Genomic DNA, 17,511 nt, shown 5'->3' with positions numbered 1-17,511 from the left:
TGCCGCACCACGCGGGCCAGAAGAATGGGGGGGGTGCGCCAGCTCCACACACTCCAAAGTAGGGTTCTTTGGCCAAAGCTGGATTGGAGCACAAGGTTGGGCTTGAAGTCTAACAGAGCTTCCTACTCTCTTCCAACTCATCCTGCCCTCACTCCTCGCCAGCCTCTCCCGCCGACTCTTAGAGGACACTCAGCTGTTTTCAGGCCTTCCCGGGATCCTACGGGAGGTATCCCAGAGCGCGCTCCGGACCGCGGGCCGCGCCCTCCTTCCCTCTGGAACGCAGCGAGAGCGCACGCGCGCCATCCGAGGCGAGCGCGCGCTCGCGAACTCCCCGCATCCCCGTGCTCATCCGGGTCTCAAGTCGCTTCAGCCAATAGGGGACGCTCACGGCCTCCGGGGGCGGGGCTAAGCCTTCCCTCACATGGGGCCTGTGGTCACCGCGGGCGCTTGTAGGTGACCGGTCGGCGGAGAAAAGGGGAAGAGGCAGGGAGCCTCGCGACTGGGAGAGGGTCGACAGCTTCGAGTTCAAGCAGCTGCCGCCCCCTAGAAGCGACTTAATCGCGAGCCGATTCCTCAGTCAGTGCCGCTGTAGTAAACACACTTCAGAAACGTGAGGTGCCGGGGGTCACGTGGGGAGCGCCCTCTCCAATGAGGAGCCGGGGGCGTGGCCGAGGCCGCTGACGCGGCGGTGGCGGCGGAGTCACCCGGGCAGCCTCGGAACCGGTCACCGGCCGGCAACCGTCCAGCGGCCTCGACCGCCACCTCCGAGCTCACTCCTCTTTCCCGGGCCGAGAGACAGCGTGGCCGACTGTGGCTGAATCCCCTCTCGTCCCTCTCGGTGGCTCGCCTTAGGCGGGCCGTTTTCTCCTCAGGGGCCGCCTCGGTGGGGCGAGGTTTCCGTGACGAACCTCCCGGGGCTGCCGGTGCCGGCCGGGGCTGTCGTGGAGGCTCGGGCTCGTGGAACGTGCTCACGCCCCAGGGTCCGAGGCCCTTGAAGCGATGCGCCTCGTCCCGGCGGTTGCGGCGGGCTCTGGCTCGTAAAGGGCGTCACGCCCGGACTCCTCTGACTGGGCAGCCTCCATTCATCTTCCAGCGGCGCCTCCAGCGCCCTTTCCTTCTCCGGTCCCCTCCTCGGACTCATTTTTTCCTTTCCCCCCTCTGCCGCCCTTTCCCCACTCCTTGGGTGTGGCGGTTCCCCTGGAAGCGGAGGTGTGGGTTATGAGCCGGCCCTTCCTTCCTTGAATTTCTCGCTGGGGGAACTGGGCAAGGACCGCCGCCCGCCGCGCCCCCGGGATGGGGGTGAACGCCGTGCACTGGTTCCGAAAGGGGCTCCGGCTTCACGACAACCCGGCCCTGAAGGAGTGCATTCAGGGCGCCGACACCATCCGCTGCGTCTACATCCTCGACCCCTGGTTCGCCGGCTCCTCCAATGTGGGCATCAACAGGTGGCGGTGAGTCGGAATCCCGTGAGAAATGGGTTTCGGTGTTTAATGAATCAGGACTTGACTTGCAGTGGGCAGAATCTGAGAATTTAGACCTGGGGCGGCCGTACTTAGGCTGTTTTAGAATTAAGGGCGTCTTGAGTACTAAATAGAATTGACTATTAAGTTCTCTGGCCGGAGAGTGCTGGCAGCCTGGAACACCCTGGCCCTCATGTGTAAGTTGCATGCCTCTGCACTAATGGGAACTCTTCCCCTGATTTTACGGGGAATTCTTAGCGGTGGAGGGGAAACAAACACCCAGTTCGCAGTGGCCCATGGATTGCTTTTCTTGGCCTCTTTGTGGCATTCGAAAGGATTGCGGCTTTGGGTGTTAACGTGTGTGTGCGTCTAGGTAACTCATAGTGTGAAGAAAATCATTCAGTACAGGCACCTCCAAATCCACTTTTCTTCCACCTTGACGTTGCCGTAGGAAAAGCAAGGGAAACATTATCTGGTTTCCCTTTGCTCAGCTCTTCCTCTCAACTCCTCCTTGTGGTTGACTAGACAAAGCACAGTTTTTCTTTCTAGGCAAGGTATAAAGCCTTCTAGGGATCAGAGCATTGAAAGAAATCTTAGAGAAGCTTTATGATCTTTCCCTGAAAAACCAGGTTAGATGATTGCTACCCCCCCCCCCCCCCCGTGGAAATGAAAGCATTTGTTTAACAGATAGGTTATTGACCACCTACATTATAACAGGCACTGCTTTAAATACCAGGGATATAGCAGTGAATGAAACAGACAAAAATTCCTATCCTTCAGAGCACATGTCCCAGAAATTCACAGGTATAGTATTCGGTGGTGATTAAAGCTGTGGAGAAATATAGAGCAGAGGAAGGGGATAAAGAATACAGTAAGATGGGATTATTGTTGTAGTTTTAAGTATGGTGATCAGGAAGAACTCAGAGAAGGTGGCAGTTGAGCAAAGTGATGAAACAGGTAATTGCAGATATCTAAGGGAAAAGCATTCCAGGCAAGGGGAAAGCAGTGAGGGAAAAGGCCCTGAGGTGGGAAAATGTGGTTAACCTTTGGAAGAAACAGCACAAGAAGCAATATAAATGGATCAGAGTAGTGAATGGTGCTAGTAGTTGAGGTCAGAGATGTGATAGGGCCAGACCGAGTTGTCAATATTTTTGCTTTCGCTCAAAGCAAAGTGGGAATGATTGCAGGATTATGAGCAGAGAAGTGGCATAATTTAACCTAAATTTTTTTTTCTAATGTTTATTTAGTTTGTGAGAGAGAGGGAGACAAAATCTAAAGCAAGCTCTGAGCTGTCAGGACAGAGCCCGATGCAGGGCTCAAACTCACAAACCATGAGATCATGACCTGAGCCAAAGTTGGATGCCCAACTGACTGAGTCACCCAGGTGCCCCAGTTTAACTTAAGTTTGAAAAAATTTCTGTGATCATAGTTCTGAGAACAGACTGAATTGGGGGGGAGAAGGTGGACAAGAGACAGGAGGCTGCTGCATTCATCCAGGTGAGAGATGATAATGACTTGGACCACAGTGATGTTGGATGAGGTAAGAAGTAGTCAAATGCTGAGTATATTTTGAACAGAGTATCTGCAGTATTTCTTGGCAGGTTGGATATGTGTTATGAGAGAAAGAGAAGGAATTAGGAATAATTTCAAAATTGTTGGTTTGAGGAACTAGAAGGATAAAGCTGTACTTGACCAAGAAAGTGAAGTCAGTTGCAGAAGCCATCGGAAGGGTGATTGGAGTTCTCTTTTGAACTCGATTTAGGTGGAGATGTGTATTACACATCCAAATGGAGATGGCAGATCGGCAGTTGGAGATAATCTGGAGTTCAGGATGGATTTACAGGCAGGAGGTATAAATTGGAGAGTCATCAGTTGGTAGATAATATTTAAAGCCATTACTCAGCCATCCATTCATTGAACAAATACTTGTCATGCACCTACTATATGTCAGACATTGCTTTACATTCAGGGCTTTTGGCATTAGCAAAAATAGCTAAAACATTCTTACCCTGTTGAAGTTACATTCTAGTGGAAACATGAGACTATATGAGAACATTATAGTGAGTGTAGGGGCGCCTGGGTGGCTCACTTGGTTAAGCGTCCAACTTTGGCTCAGGTCATGATCTCACTGTCTGTGAGTTCGAGCCTCATATCCGAACTGCCAGCTCAGAGGTTAGAGCCTACTTTGGATTCTGTGTCTCCCTCTCTCTCTGCCCCTCTCCCTGCTCACACTTTGTCTCTCTCTCTCTCTCTCTCTCTCTCAAAATTAATTAAACATTAAAAAAAATTAAAAAAAGAAAGTGGATGTAGATAGAAAACAGAGGAGGTCCAAGGACTGAGCCTTGGGTACTCTAATGTGTAGAAATTGTGGAGTTGTGGAAGAATTTACATAGGAGATTGAGAAGGAGTATCTAGTAAGAAAAGCCCAGAAGAGTATGGTGTCTTAGATGCCAAAGTAAAGAAAGTATTTCAAAGAGTGTGTTTTACCTACGTCAGGTGTTGCTGATAGGTCAAGTAAGATGAGGACTGAAAACTAAAAATTGTATTTAGAATTTATAGCCTTGACTAGGTGTGGTTTAAGTAATGTCAGAAGCAAAGCCTTTCCAAGAGAGGCTGAGAGGTGAGAATTTGGGAGATAACTCATACAGGCAGCTCTTTTAGGGAGTTTTGCTGTAACGGGATCAAAAAATGACATGGTGCCTGGATTGGGATGTGAACTCAAGAGATTTTTTTGGTGTGCTGATGGGAATGATACAGCAACTGTATGTAAAAACGCTCATTAGCAGAATTGATTAGTAGATTCTGGGAAAAGATGATAAATGTAATATATTTTAATGTATTAATAATATGTTAATATGGTTCTAAGACCCTTTTCATAACATTGTTAAAGAGGATTAAAAAATTAGTTAACAAATGTAAAATGCTTAAAATGTGACTGGTAGTAGTAAGTGCTTGTTTGTTATTTGCTACTAAATTGAAAGCCCTAGGTGAATAATATCTAATTAAATGTTTGCTGTCAGTTTCTTCTAGATCATTTGATAAGTTTATAAAATCTAGACCGTAAGCTTCTGTAGGATAGGGATTATAGAGGCACCTGGGTGGCTCAGTTGGTTAAGTTTCTGATTTTGGCTCAAGTCATGATCTCTTGATCTCACATTTTGGTTCGAGGGTTTGAGCCCTGCATTGGACTCTGTGCTTAAAGCTCAGAGCCATGAGTCTGCTTCTGATATTCTCTCTCTCTCTCTCTCTCTCTCTCTCCCCCTCTCCCCCTCCCTCCCTCTCTCCCCCTCTCCTGCTCACACTCTCTCTCAGAAATAAATGAATAAACATTCTTTAAAAATTGAAAAAAGGATAGGGGTTATATATTGCTTATCTTTGTACACCCAGCAACTCACATTGTCAGGGAGTGACATAAAACTTGTAAGCACAGTAGAATAGTCCCGTATTTTCCTTTTTAAAAGATTTTTTTTTAAACTACTACATATTGCCCTTTCTAAAAAATGGGTAGAGATGTAAATAATGAATAGAGAGACTTTTGTCTTCTGCTAAAGACTAAGTTATAAAAAGGCAAGGACAGAGTTTTATTTAGTCAGTTCTCATAGCACTGAATTCAGTGCTTTTCATATAGTTGTAGCTCAGTTACTGTTTGTTGAATGAAATGACATCTAGGAGTCAGTAATTTTATACTTTAAACAACTTTATGCATTTTCTTACTGACCATAGAATAATGTGCAATCTCCTTAGCTTGGCATTCGGGCTCTCTTGTGGGTTTCTACCTTCTTTCCTTTATGCCATTTCCTTCAGTCAACAGCATTTCTTAGATTTATGGATTTAATGAAGTTTATTTTACCTAAGTAAGTTAACAAAACTACCTTTTAATATTGCCATCATTTTGTTTAAAAAGGATACTTTAATATTTAAAAAGAAAGTTAGAAGGACATTGTTGCAAAATAAAGGACAGTCCTTTGACTTTAATAAATGAAGCTTTATGAAAATTCACTTTGCCTCATCAGTGAAAACATTATCTTGAATTTGTCATATTTGGGATTGAATGATTTAAAATATTTCAATTCTGGCTCATTTGGTAGAGCATGTGACTTGATTTCAGGGTTGTGAGTTCAAGCCCCACATTGGGCATGGAGACTACTTAAAAAAAAAAAAAGAATAAAATATTCCAATTCCTTCCTTATCTCTTATTAAAATTATACCACATAAACACTTATATATGAATATTCACAGGACTATTATTGTTCATAATTTATAATTTGTAATAGTCAAAGGCGGAAACAACCTAGATGGCCATCTACTGATGAATGGTTAAACAAAATATGGTGTATCTATACAATGGAGTATAATTCAATCATAAAAAGAAATGAAGTACTGATACATGCTACAGCATGAATGAGCCTTAAATACATTATGCTAAGTGAAGAAGCCAGTCACAAAATTCCACATATTATTTGATTATGTTTATTTGAAATGTCTAAAATAGGCAAATATATAGAGACAAAGTAGATTGTTGGCTTCTTAGGGCTAGGTGGGTTGGGAGAGTTGGGAGGTGGTAGCTAAGGGGCACAGGGTTTCTTTTCGAGGTGATGAAAATGTTCTAGAAGTTGGTGGTTGTACAACTCTTTAAATGTACTAAAAAATCATTGAATTGTACACATAAAAGAATCTATTTACCCCTTTAAGGTCCAGTCCACATAACCACCTTTTCCTTAATATTGTTTATATCACCTTGTCTGGGATGCTTTACAGTCTTGTAACTCTTATGCCATTTTTTGATACTGCTTTCCACATCACCATAGTATTTATTTTTTTAATTTCTAAATATTATATAGTCCTCATATATTCACTTATTTTTCATTTAACAGATTGCAACTCTTCTTCCTGAAGAGAAGGTACCTATTCATTCAATCAAAAATTTATTTTTCATTCATATTTATGGCAGGCATTATTTTGGTACTGGGGATACAACAGTGAGTAAGAGAAAGTCCCTGCCCTTGAGGTGCTTCTAGTCTAGGAGGAGAAACAGGCAATAAAACAAATATAATGTGTCAGGTTGTAAAAAGTGGAGAGAAATAAAGCAGAATGTGAGAACAGAGACCTAAAGAAAGAGAAGTATCAAGGCTCTGCAGATATCTGGGGGAAGAGCTGTATTCTCTGCAGTGTCTAGCATAGTTTCTCTTACACCATAGGCATTTGATAAATAATTTTAAAATTTTCTTTAAGTCTAGGGTTTAGGAGTGAGACAGTTACTTCATTTAACTTTGATGCTAATATGTATCTTAAACTCACCAGTCTCTTCAGCTATACCCCATTTTAAAAACTGCTCACATTTTTTACAGGTTTATTGAGGCATAGTTGACAAAAATGTATATATTTAAGGTGTACAACATGATGTTTATGTATCTATATCTCTCTATATAGATAGATATAGATGTTTTGATGTTGTGAATCTCATTTTTCATTATTCTCTTTCATCCTTTTCTTTCTTTCTTTCTTTCTTTGATGTTTATTTTTGAGAGAGAGACAGAGACAGAACATGAGCAGGGGAGGGGCTGAGAGAGAAGGAGACATAAAATCTGAAGCAGGCTCCAGGTTCCAAGCTGTCAGTCAGCACAGAGCCTGACAAGGGGCTCTAGATCACAGGAACCCTGAGATCATGACCTGAGCCAAAGTTGGACGCTTAATCAACTGAGCCACCTAGCCCCTCTTTCATCCTTTCTTTATTTTTGGTTTGCTTCTAATCAGCACTTAAACATGCTATAAGAGCTCAGTAAGAGCAGGAAAACCAACAGAGGAACAAAAATCTCCCTTTGAGTACATTCCTTTCCTGTAACTGTGTTTCTTAGTTCCTTTGTAGCCAAATTTCATGAACAAGATGTCTAATACTGGATTACTTCATTTCTTTATCTTCTACTCATCCTTCAATCCACTTCAAACTAGTCTTGGTTCCACCTGCACCTACTCCATCAAAACACTTTTCATCCAAAGTATGCTTTTAAACTTTTCATTCCTTGACTTTTTTTTTTTTTTTTTGAACTTTGGCACTTTTCTTTTTCTTTTTTCTTTTTTTAGTTTTATTTTTTATTTTTTAAAATTTACATCCAAATTAGCATATAGTGCAACAATGATTTCAGGAGTAGATTCCTTAGTGCCCCTTACCCATTTAGCCCATCGCCCTTCCCACAACCCCTCCAGTAACCCTCTGTTTTCCATATTTAAGAGTCTCTTCTGTTTTGTCGCCCTCCCTGTTTTTATATTATTTTTGTTTCCCTTCCCTTATGTTCATCTGTTTTGTCTCTTAAAGTCCTCATATGAGTGAAGTCATGTGATTTTTGTCTTTCTCTGACTAATTTCACTTAGCACTCCAGGTCCATCCACGTAGTTGCAAATGGCAAGATTTCATTCTTTTTGATTGCCGAGTAATATTCCATTGTATATATGTACCACATGTTCTTTATCCATTCATCCATCGATGGACATTTGGGCTCTTTCCATACTTTGGCTGTTGTTGATAGTGCTGCTATAAACATGGGGGTGCATGTGTCCCTTCAAAACAGCACCCCTGTATCCTGTGGATAAATGCCTAGTAGTGCAATTTCTGGGTTGTAGGGTAGTTCTATTTTTAGTTTTTTGAGGAACCTCCATACTGTTTTCCAGAGTGGCTGCACCAGCTTGCATTCCCAGTTCCTTGACTTTTTACATTTGACCACACTTTCCTCTTCTTCCCTTTGCTTTAATTAGAGGATCCTCTTCTTGTTTGTTTTTTCTGCCAGAGCTATTAGTGTTCTTCCTTGACTTCTCTTCTTCTGTTCAACCCTTAAATACCCCTGAGGTCTGTGATCTCCACCCTTTTTTCATTTTGCATAATTCGTAGGCAATCTCATCTCTCTTTGAAAAGTCAATTACCATTCATTTGCCCAGAATTCACAAATCAGCATCTTCAGCTCATATTTCTCTTCTGATCCCCAGATATGTATCCATTGTATATAGATTCCCTGCCTGTTTGATTGTGTTATATTATCTTAAACTTGTTCAAAACAAAGATCATCATCTCCATTATCTCTGTCTCAAAAACAAACTGACTTCTCCTGTGTTTCCTATCTTCATAAATAATAACACTATTTGCCCAGTTGCTCGATTGACAGGTGGGATTATTAATTATATATTACTTTATTCAGCAAATATTTGAATTTCTGTTGTGTGTCAATCACTTTGTTAATTTCTGTGGGTAAATGGAAGTCAATAGATAATTTCTCTGTCCTCAGAGAGTTTACAGTATGGAGAGGGATTTATCCAAAAGTAAAATAATCACAGAAATACATTCTTCTATCTCCACTGTCACTTTAGCTCATACTATCATTTTTTTGGCCTAATTTGAGTAGTTTATGAATCATTGTCCCCCTTGCCCTTCTCTAATTCATTCTCTATACAGCAATCAGAGTGATCTTTTAAAATTGTAAATCTGTTTGTGTTCTTTACTCTTTAAAATCCTTTTACGACATTTCTTTACGTTTAGATTAAAGTTCAGAAAGCCATAGCATAGTTTAAAATCCCTGTGTAATCTAGTCTTTTGCTTCTTTTTCCAGCCTTAGAGGATTGCTTCACTGAGGCATTTGAGCTGAGCCTTGAGGTATGAGATGGATCTTAACAAACACAGAATGGAAGGAAGAGAATTCCATCCAGGCTGAGGGAAGAAAATTTCATAACTGAGTCATATGGTGCATGAAAAGACAGGAGATACTGTTTAGTACTCTTTTGGCTTAGTACTCTGGATAGTTTTGCCTGACTCAAATAGGCTTAAACAGAGAATTGATTGACAAATGTAATTGAACAATCCAAAGGAAAGTGGATTTAGACATGAGTTGGTTTTAGGACTCAGAAGATGTCCCCAGGACCAAATTTCCCTCTTTGTATCTCCAAACTTCACTTATTCTGGGTTGGCTTCTCAGGCTGTCCTCTGGTGGTAAAATATAGCAATAACAGTAGCAGCTATAGTAGTAAAAAGCATATGCTCAGCCCCAGAAATCTTAGCAAAAGTCTGTGGCACTTCAGTGGCTCTGTTTGGACCAGTTTATGAACCAGTCATTGTGAGCCTCTGTCTGAGCTGTAGTTGTATGCCTCACAGGTGGACTCAGTTTTGGAGTTACTGAAGTAGAATGAGTAGAAAGTAAGTGGGTGCCCTAAAACAGTAGATGCCTATTATTTAAGAACTCAGATCAGAAGGTGGGACCAAGTCAGAAAAATTTGTTGAAGAAATACAACTTTGGCAGCTGAGTGTGGAGGCTTTATCAACAGTCCATTGAAAGATAATGTAGGCTTTAATTAGGGAAAAGTATATGACGAAGGGGAAGATGCAAGAGAGTGATTATAGAGGTACAATGGACAGTTTAGGTGACTGTCTGAGAAAGGCAGTTTCAGAGAGCCAGTAGAATGAAAGATTCTCATCGTTTGTACCTCTTTGACAGTTAGACATTAAGTCAGAGAACACAGGAATAGACCATATTTAGATTAGGAAGAGAATGAGTTTAGTTCAGGTCATCAATGAATTTGAGGTACTGCTAAGATATCAACATGGGAAATGGAGAAAATAGAAGTTCAAGTTTGGGGATTATAGATGTTAGAACTCTGGATATGGGAATAATTCCTATATAATTAATAGACAAAGCATGACTGATGATACTGAATAGAATAAGATGCATCAAAATCTTGGTGAATACTGTAAGATGAATAGAAACTGGTGAAGGGGACTGAAGAAAATCATTCAGAGGTAGAAGAGAAACCAGATGAGTACTGTATTATGGAAACCAAAGGTGGCAAGTATTTTTCTTCATTGTGCTGAAGAAGGCAGGTTAGGATGAGTTTTGACAGTTTTTAGGAAAAATTGTCAACAACTTAGAAATGGGTAGAAGAAATGACTGCATGTCTTGAATGATGAGCAGTGGACCTTCCTAGACCTAGAGAACCCTCCAGAAATTATATTATTCTGATTTAGGGATATGTACTTTTTTCCTTGATTGCCTAGACTGTTTTACAATTTTTTATAAAAAGGGCTAAAGGCACAGTGTAGATGAAAGTTATGGTGCTAGGAAAACTGAGCAGCTACATGCAAAAGAATAAAATTGGACCACTTTCTTATACCATACACAGAAATAAACTCAAAATAGATTAAAGACCTAAATGTGAGCCCTGAAACCAAAAAATTCCTTGAAGAAAACACAGGCAGTAATTTCTTTGACATCAGTTGTAGAAACATTTTTCTGGATTATGTCTCTTTATGTAAGAGAAACAAAAGCAAAATTAAACTATTGTGACTATACCAAAATAAAAAGCTTTTGTACAGTGAAGGAAACCATAAACAAAACAAAAAGGCCACCTAGTGAATGGGAGAAGATATTTGTAAGTGGTATATCTGATAAGAGTTAGTATCCAAAATATATGAAGAACTTATACAACCCAACACCAAAAAGCCAAACAATTTGCTTAAAAAATGGTCAGAGGACCTGAATAGACGTTTTTCCAAAGAGGACATACAGGTGGTCGACAGACACATAAAAAGATGCTCAACATCACTAATCATCAGGAAAATGCAAATCAAAACCACAATGTGATTATCACCTCACACCTGTCAGAATGGCTAAAATTAAAAACACAAGAAACAAGTGTTTGTGAGGATGTGGAGAAAAAGGAAGCCTTGTGGCCTATTGGTGGGAATGCAAATTGGTGCAACCACTGTGGAAAACAGTATAGAGATTCCTCAAAAAATTAAAAATAGAAATACTGTATGATCCAGTAATTCCACTACTGGATATTTACCCAGGGAAAATGAAAACACTAATTCAAAAAGGTGTATGAACTTCTATGTTTATTGCAGCATTTTTTTTTTTTTTACAGTAGCCAAGATATGGAAGCAGCCCATGTGTCCATTGATAGATAAAGGTTAAAGAAGATGTGATACGCATGCAAACACACACACACACACACACTTACACTCACACTGGAATTTGACTCAGCCATAAAAAGGAGTGAAATCTTGCCATGTGCAACAACATGGTTGGACCTAGAGGGTATACTGCTAAGTGAAATAAGTCAGAGGAAGACACATACCATATGATTAGATTCATATGTGGAATTTAAGAAACAAAGGAACAAAGGAAAAAGAGACCACCACTGCCAACAAAAAAAAAAAAAACAGACTCAAATACAGAGAAGAAACTGGTGGTTGTCAGAGGGAGGTGGAATTGGGGGTGGGTGAAATAGGTAAAGGGAATGAAGAGTACACTTATTTTTTTTTTAAATTTTTTATAAGTCTGTTTATTTTTATTTTTATTTTTATTGTTTTTTTTGAGAGAGAGAGCTCAGGTTGGGGAAGGGCAGAGAGAGAGGGAGACAGAATCCAAAGCAGGCTCCATGCTCCGTGGTGTCAGCACAGAGCCCGATGTGGGGCTTGAATCCATGAACCATGAGATCATGCCCTGAGCCAAAGTTGGATGCTCAACTGACTGAACCACCCAGGTGCCCCTATTTTATTTTATTTTAGAGAGAGAGAGCGAGCGAGTGTATGTGTGAACTTGGGAGGGGCAGAGAGAGAGGGAAACAGAGAATTCAAAGCAGGCTCCTGGCTCTGAGCTGTCAGCACAGAGCCTGACGTGGGGCTCGAACCCAGGAACTGAGATCATGACCTGAATGGAAGTCAGACACTTAACCCAGGCACCCCAAGAGTACATTTATCTTGATGAGCACTGAGAAATGTATAGAATTGTTGAATCATTGTGCACTTGAAACTAATATAACACTGTATGTTTAATTACACTTGAAAAAAACACTTTTTTTAAAGTTAAGATATAGAAAACTGATAACAGAGGGGCGCGCCTGAGTGGCTCAGTTGGTTAAGCATCCACATTCGGCTCAGGTCATGATCTTGCAGCTTGTGAGTTTGAGCCCCGCGTTGGGCTCTGTGCTGACAGTTCAGAACCTGGAGCCTGCTTCGGATTATGTGTCTCCCTGTCTCTCTGCCCCGCCCTCCCCTTGCACTCTGTCTCTCTCTAAAATAAATAATGAACATTAAAAAAAAAAAAAAATTAAAAAAAGAAAGCTGATAATAGAACAAATGTTTCCTGAGAAAGACAGATAGCGTATGTTTTCACTCTTATGTGGATCCTGAGAAACTTAACAGAAATCCATGGGGGAGGGGAAGGGAAAAAAAAAGAAAAAAAAGAGGTTAGAGTGGGAGAGAGAGCCAAAGCATAAGAGACTCTTAAAAACTGAGAACAAACTGAGGGTTGATGGGGGGTGGGAGGGAGGGGAGGGTAGGTGATGGGCATTGAAGAGGGCATCTTTTGGGATGAGCACTGGGTGTTGTATGGAAACTAATTTGACAATAAATTTCATATAATAAAAAAAAATGAGATAAAAAAAACAAATGTTTCCTGTCCATACGAATGCAAATTATTCCTATTCATGTCATGCAAATTAATTTTGTACCATGGGGAGTGTAAATCTCTATATGCCAGATTCTCATTTGAACCAGTTTTAACATCTTTACTGGTTTCTTCATTCATTATAATGAGTTACATCAAATCTTTGCCATATATTCATTTAATTTTTAAAATATTTTTATGAGAGTATGGTTTTACTATTTTGAAAATTATACTTTAACTGTTATAAAGGCCTTTGGTAAACAGAGAGTAGCTTCAGTGTAGTTGTGAGATCAGAAAGCAGATTGTATAGGGTATTACTGAGTTTGTATATGTGGCTGGTGTGGGGGAGGAGGGCAGTGATTGAGGGATTGATGAAGAGAGTTTTTAATGGGAAAGGTAATACATAAGTTGGTTGCACAGATTCTGGACAGGCTGAGGAAGGTGAATTTTGGGCACATCACCAGACTTACAGTTACGACAGGATGATAAATAGGAAATAAAATATATAGATAACATGGCACCTGAATGTAGTGTTCTTTGAATGACAGACTGAAGTGAGTTTATCTGGCTATCTGAAAACCTAGTTTCTAATCCCTGCTTTCCTACTAAGTAGCAATGGGACTGACTTTGTGTAGGTCATTGGCCCTTCATTTTATTCATTCAGGAAGCATTCATTAAGAACCTGTTTTCTGACAGGCACTTTGCAAGGCACTGGGGACTCAAAGATGAAAGTGAGGGGTCCTGCCCCGTAAGGAAACTTTCACACCATTAAAGGACAAATAATTAGAATGTAAAATAGGGCCTCTGGAGAAATATGCAAATCTTGGGAGCACTGAAGAGAGACAACCCTGGGGGAAGAATAAAGAGTAGAGATGGTTAGTGTGTGTGAAGAAGGGGATGAGAGGAAGGAGGGAGTGAGATACTGGTTTGAGAGAAGAGGAGTTCCAGAAGTTTCCAGAATACTTCTGATGAAGGAGATTCTTGAGTCTATGTCTTGATATGAAAAGGGAGGTACCAAAAGTGCCCTAATACCACTGGGAACTGCAGTTAGTTATTTGAAAAAGACAAGCGTAAAAAAGAACACATACATAAGTGTGTATTAATTTGAAATCTTTCGCTGTAAGGCGAAATTCCAGAGCTCACTTCTTTATTCACATCTGTTCCTTAGGTGATCTCACCTAGTCACGTACTTGAATACCTCATAATTTCTTATCATGTATTTCCTGCCCTGGCCTCTCTATCTTGAGCTCCAGACCTACATATCCAGTATTTTTATTCAGATTCTGAATAAGCGTCTTAAGCTTGATTTTGCCCCCATCTTACCCACCTCTCATGGTTTCCCTAAATCACAATAAATGGCAATATCACCTTGGTGCTCTGTAAAACCTAGGAGTCATTTTTTTTTTCATTTCTTTTTTTCCTCATAACCTTATGTCTTGTCCTTCAGCAATTATAGCTTTTCCTCTAAAGTAACTTTCATATCCTTTCAGATCTCACCCTTCCATTGCTGTTATACTAGGAACATTTTTTTCAGGATGTTGCAATAGCTTCCTAACTTCTCTACTTCCATTTTTATACCTACCTTCCCAGCCTGTTCCATGTGGAAGCCAGAGGAATATTTTAAAAACCTTTATCAGGTCAAATCATTCTATGCTCAGAATCTTCCCATGGCATCCAAGGTGTTTGCATTTTCTGCTTCTCTACCCAGAATGTTATTATCTCAGACCTTGGCAAGGCTCATTCCTTCATTAGCCCTTCTCAGAGAGACCTTTTCTGACCATCTTATGTAAAGTCATTGCCCCTGCTCCTCCTACATATCTCTCACTTTTCCCTTTGTTTCCTTGCCCTGTTTTATTTTTCATGGCATCTATCACTACCTGAAATTATATATTTATTGATTTACTTCTTTATTGTCTTGTTCCACCAAATTACTCAAAAGAGGGGCTGATTCATGTTGCTTCCTCATTATTCAGTTATTGGCTCTTCAACCCTATGATAGCAGTTCTCAGGGGTTGGTCCAGGGATGCTTATGGATTCCTGAGACTCTTTTAAGCCCAAACTACCTTCATAGTAATACTAAGACATTATTTGGCTTTTTAACTGTCACTCTCTCATGTATACAGTCAGTTTTCTAGAAGCTACATGATAAGTAATGACATTATTGCTGTGATGGCTAATGTAATGTGTGCTGGTGTAGTCTTATGTTTTAAAATTTTCTTATCTTTAATTTCTCACATAAATGTTGATATTACCTATAAGACAAAGCTCTTTGGGATTATTCAGTAATTTTTAAGAATATAAAAGTTACTGTGACCAAAAAGTTAACTTAGGTATTCAACATGTACTTGTGGGTTGAATATATAAATGAATATTGTTTTGCTGATTTCATTGGAGTTTCATGTTGGCCTTCATGCATGAATTGCACCCACAGTCTGATACTGCCTATTATTTTCTTTAAAGTTAATTAAAACCTTAAAGACCCTTGTGAAACAAACTTGAGTGCAAAATTTCTTTAGTACATTTTTTTCTTATGGTCTGTTTTAAGCATCTTATTCACAGGTAATAAAGTTTTTTAGTGATTCACTTTTTTTTGAACCATTTTGAAATGTACAATTTAATTTTCAATAAAACAGCTTTTTTTTTAAACAAAACTGAAGTATAGTTAACACAGTGTCACATTAGTTTCAGATGTACACCGTAGTGATTTGACCAAAAAAATGCTTTCTTTTTACACTCAATTAATGAGTATGCATAAAATTTAATTACGTGATTACAAGAAGTTCAGCTGATATAAGCAAGTTTGGCTCTTGACATACCTAGAACTTTATTTTTTATTTAAAAACATTTTTTTTAATGTTTATTTTTGAGAGAGAGCGAGAGAGAGACAGTGCGTGAGCCGGGGAGGGGCAGAGGGAGATGGAGACACAGTATCCGAAGCAGGGTCCAGGCTCTGAGCTGTTAGTACAGAGCCCGATGTGGGGCTGGAACCCATCAATGGCGAGATCATGACCTGAGCTGAAGTCGGACAGTTAACCGACTGAGCCATCCAGGTGCCCCAATTTTTTTTTTAATGTTTATTTTTTGAGAGAGAGACAGAGAGAGCACTAGTGGGGAGGGGTTAGAGAGAGAGGGAGAAAGAATTCCAAGCAGGCTCCTCACTGATAGCATGGAGCCTGGTGTGGGACTCAACACACAACCATTAGATCATGACCTGAGCCAAAATCAAGAGTTGGACGCTTAACTGACTGAACCACCCAGGCGCCCATCAGGTCTACAACTTTAACTGATTGAAACAGGAATTAGATGTGCTGGAAAGCAATAGCCTGCTTTTCTCAAGCTAAAATTAGTCTTGGCTATCAGTCAGTGTTGGCCCTGTATGTTTTACAGAGGATTAGGAGGGATTGTATGATTTCTGTGATGGTAATGGGAAAAATAATTATTAGCAATATAAAAGATGTAACATCAGGTGCTTAAGATTGTGACATTTTAACATTAATTCTCACATATTTTTGTTTGGTTTGGATTGCATATTAGTTTTAATTGGATATTAAGGTGTCCTAGAGATGAAAGAAAAGTGCTATTTTAAAAATGGGATTCTATTAACTGTAATTACTTTTGCCATTTTATCCTATTCCATTTCTACCGCCTCAGTAGCAACAATAACAACAAACTAAATATCTTGATGACATTTGTGGTATTTTTAAATTTTGCTGTTTTAAGTATTATAAGCCAGCAGGAATTAAAAGGCTATAAATAGAATGACTTTATTAAATTAATGTGCTATAGTGTATATGTACTGGAGAATGTCCCGGCTAGTCCTTTTATTGGTATTAACATGTGATGGGTAGTCAATTCTCACATTAGGGTTAAAATGTCTTTTTTATTATAGGGTTTAGTGTTGCTCTTTTTTGTAATGAGGGTCATAACTTTGGGTCATATAATACGAGTAAAAGGCAAAGATTGAATCAGTGAAAGGGGAATACTGAAAAGGACATATACGGGAGGTTTTAGAAAATGAGACAACAATGGTAATTCCAAGTCTTGAGATCACAGAAATGTAGACAAATTTAGACGGAGCTAGTTTGGGGGTTAGAATGATAAGCTTCGTTTAAGATGTATTAAATTTAAGGTAATGGTAGGATATCCAGGTACAGTTGTTTACCAGGAACTGAAACTAGGAAGGGAAATTAGAACTAGATGTGTATGTATAATTGGAAATAATCATTTGTGAGATAATTAAAAATAGGAAAATTATGAGAATACGGAAACAGGGACATATGAAAAGACGAAAAGAAATGGCAGTCTTAGTGATTTTTGAAAATATGCATGTTAAACTTTTGTACCCAAACTTTTATGGTTTATATCATTAATAATAAGCTTCAAAGGGCCTTTCCCATCCAAAGGTGACCAAAGTTGATACAAATATTTATATACATGCTTTTCTAATACACTTACATTTTCATTTATTCGTACAAATCTTTCTTCTATCTAGAATTTATATTGACACTGAGGTTGAGCTTTTACTTCTTTTACCTCAAATAAGGGTCATGTTCCCCAAAATGGTGGTCAGTCATTCCAATATTACTGATTAATATCCCTACTGAACTGTTATCTTCACCATACAC

General features: G+C 39.8%; 1 protein-coding gene across 2 annotated transcripts in view; it reads left to right on the top strand.

Annotated features, from left to right (window-relative positions):
* The first annotated feature begins 406 nt into the window (after positions 1–406).
* Positions 407–17,511, top strand: part of CRY1 (cryptochrome circadian regulator 1) — a 95,130-nt gene continuing 78,025 nt past the window's right edge. Inside the window, exon 1 of one of the 2 annotated variants that reach the window (XM_045465415.1) lies at positions 407–1,451. In XM_045465415.1, coding sequence (XP_045321371.1) covers positions 1,294–1,451 — 158 coding nt within the window. In that variant the 5' untranslated portion in view covers positions 407–1,293. The remainder of the gene's footprint in view (positions 1,452–17,511) is intronic. The other variant, XM_045465416.1, reaches the window with a different exon arrangement.

This window comes from Leopardus geoffroyi, chromosome B4, assembly GCF_018350155.1.
Source record: "Leopardus geoffroyi isolate Oge1 chromosome B4, O.geoffroyi_Oge1_pat1.0, whole genome shotgun sequence".
In the NCBI taxonomy this organism is placed as follows: domain Eukaryota; kingdom Metazoa; phylum Chordata; class Mammalia; order Carnivora; family Felidae; genus Leopardus; species Leopardus geoffroyi.
This window is presented reverse-complemented; position numbering and strand designations above follow the sequence as displayed.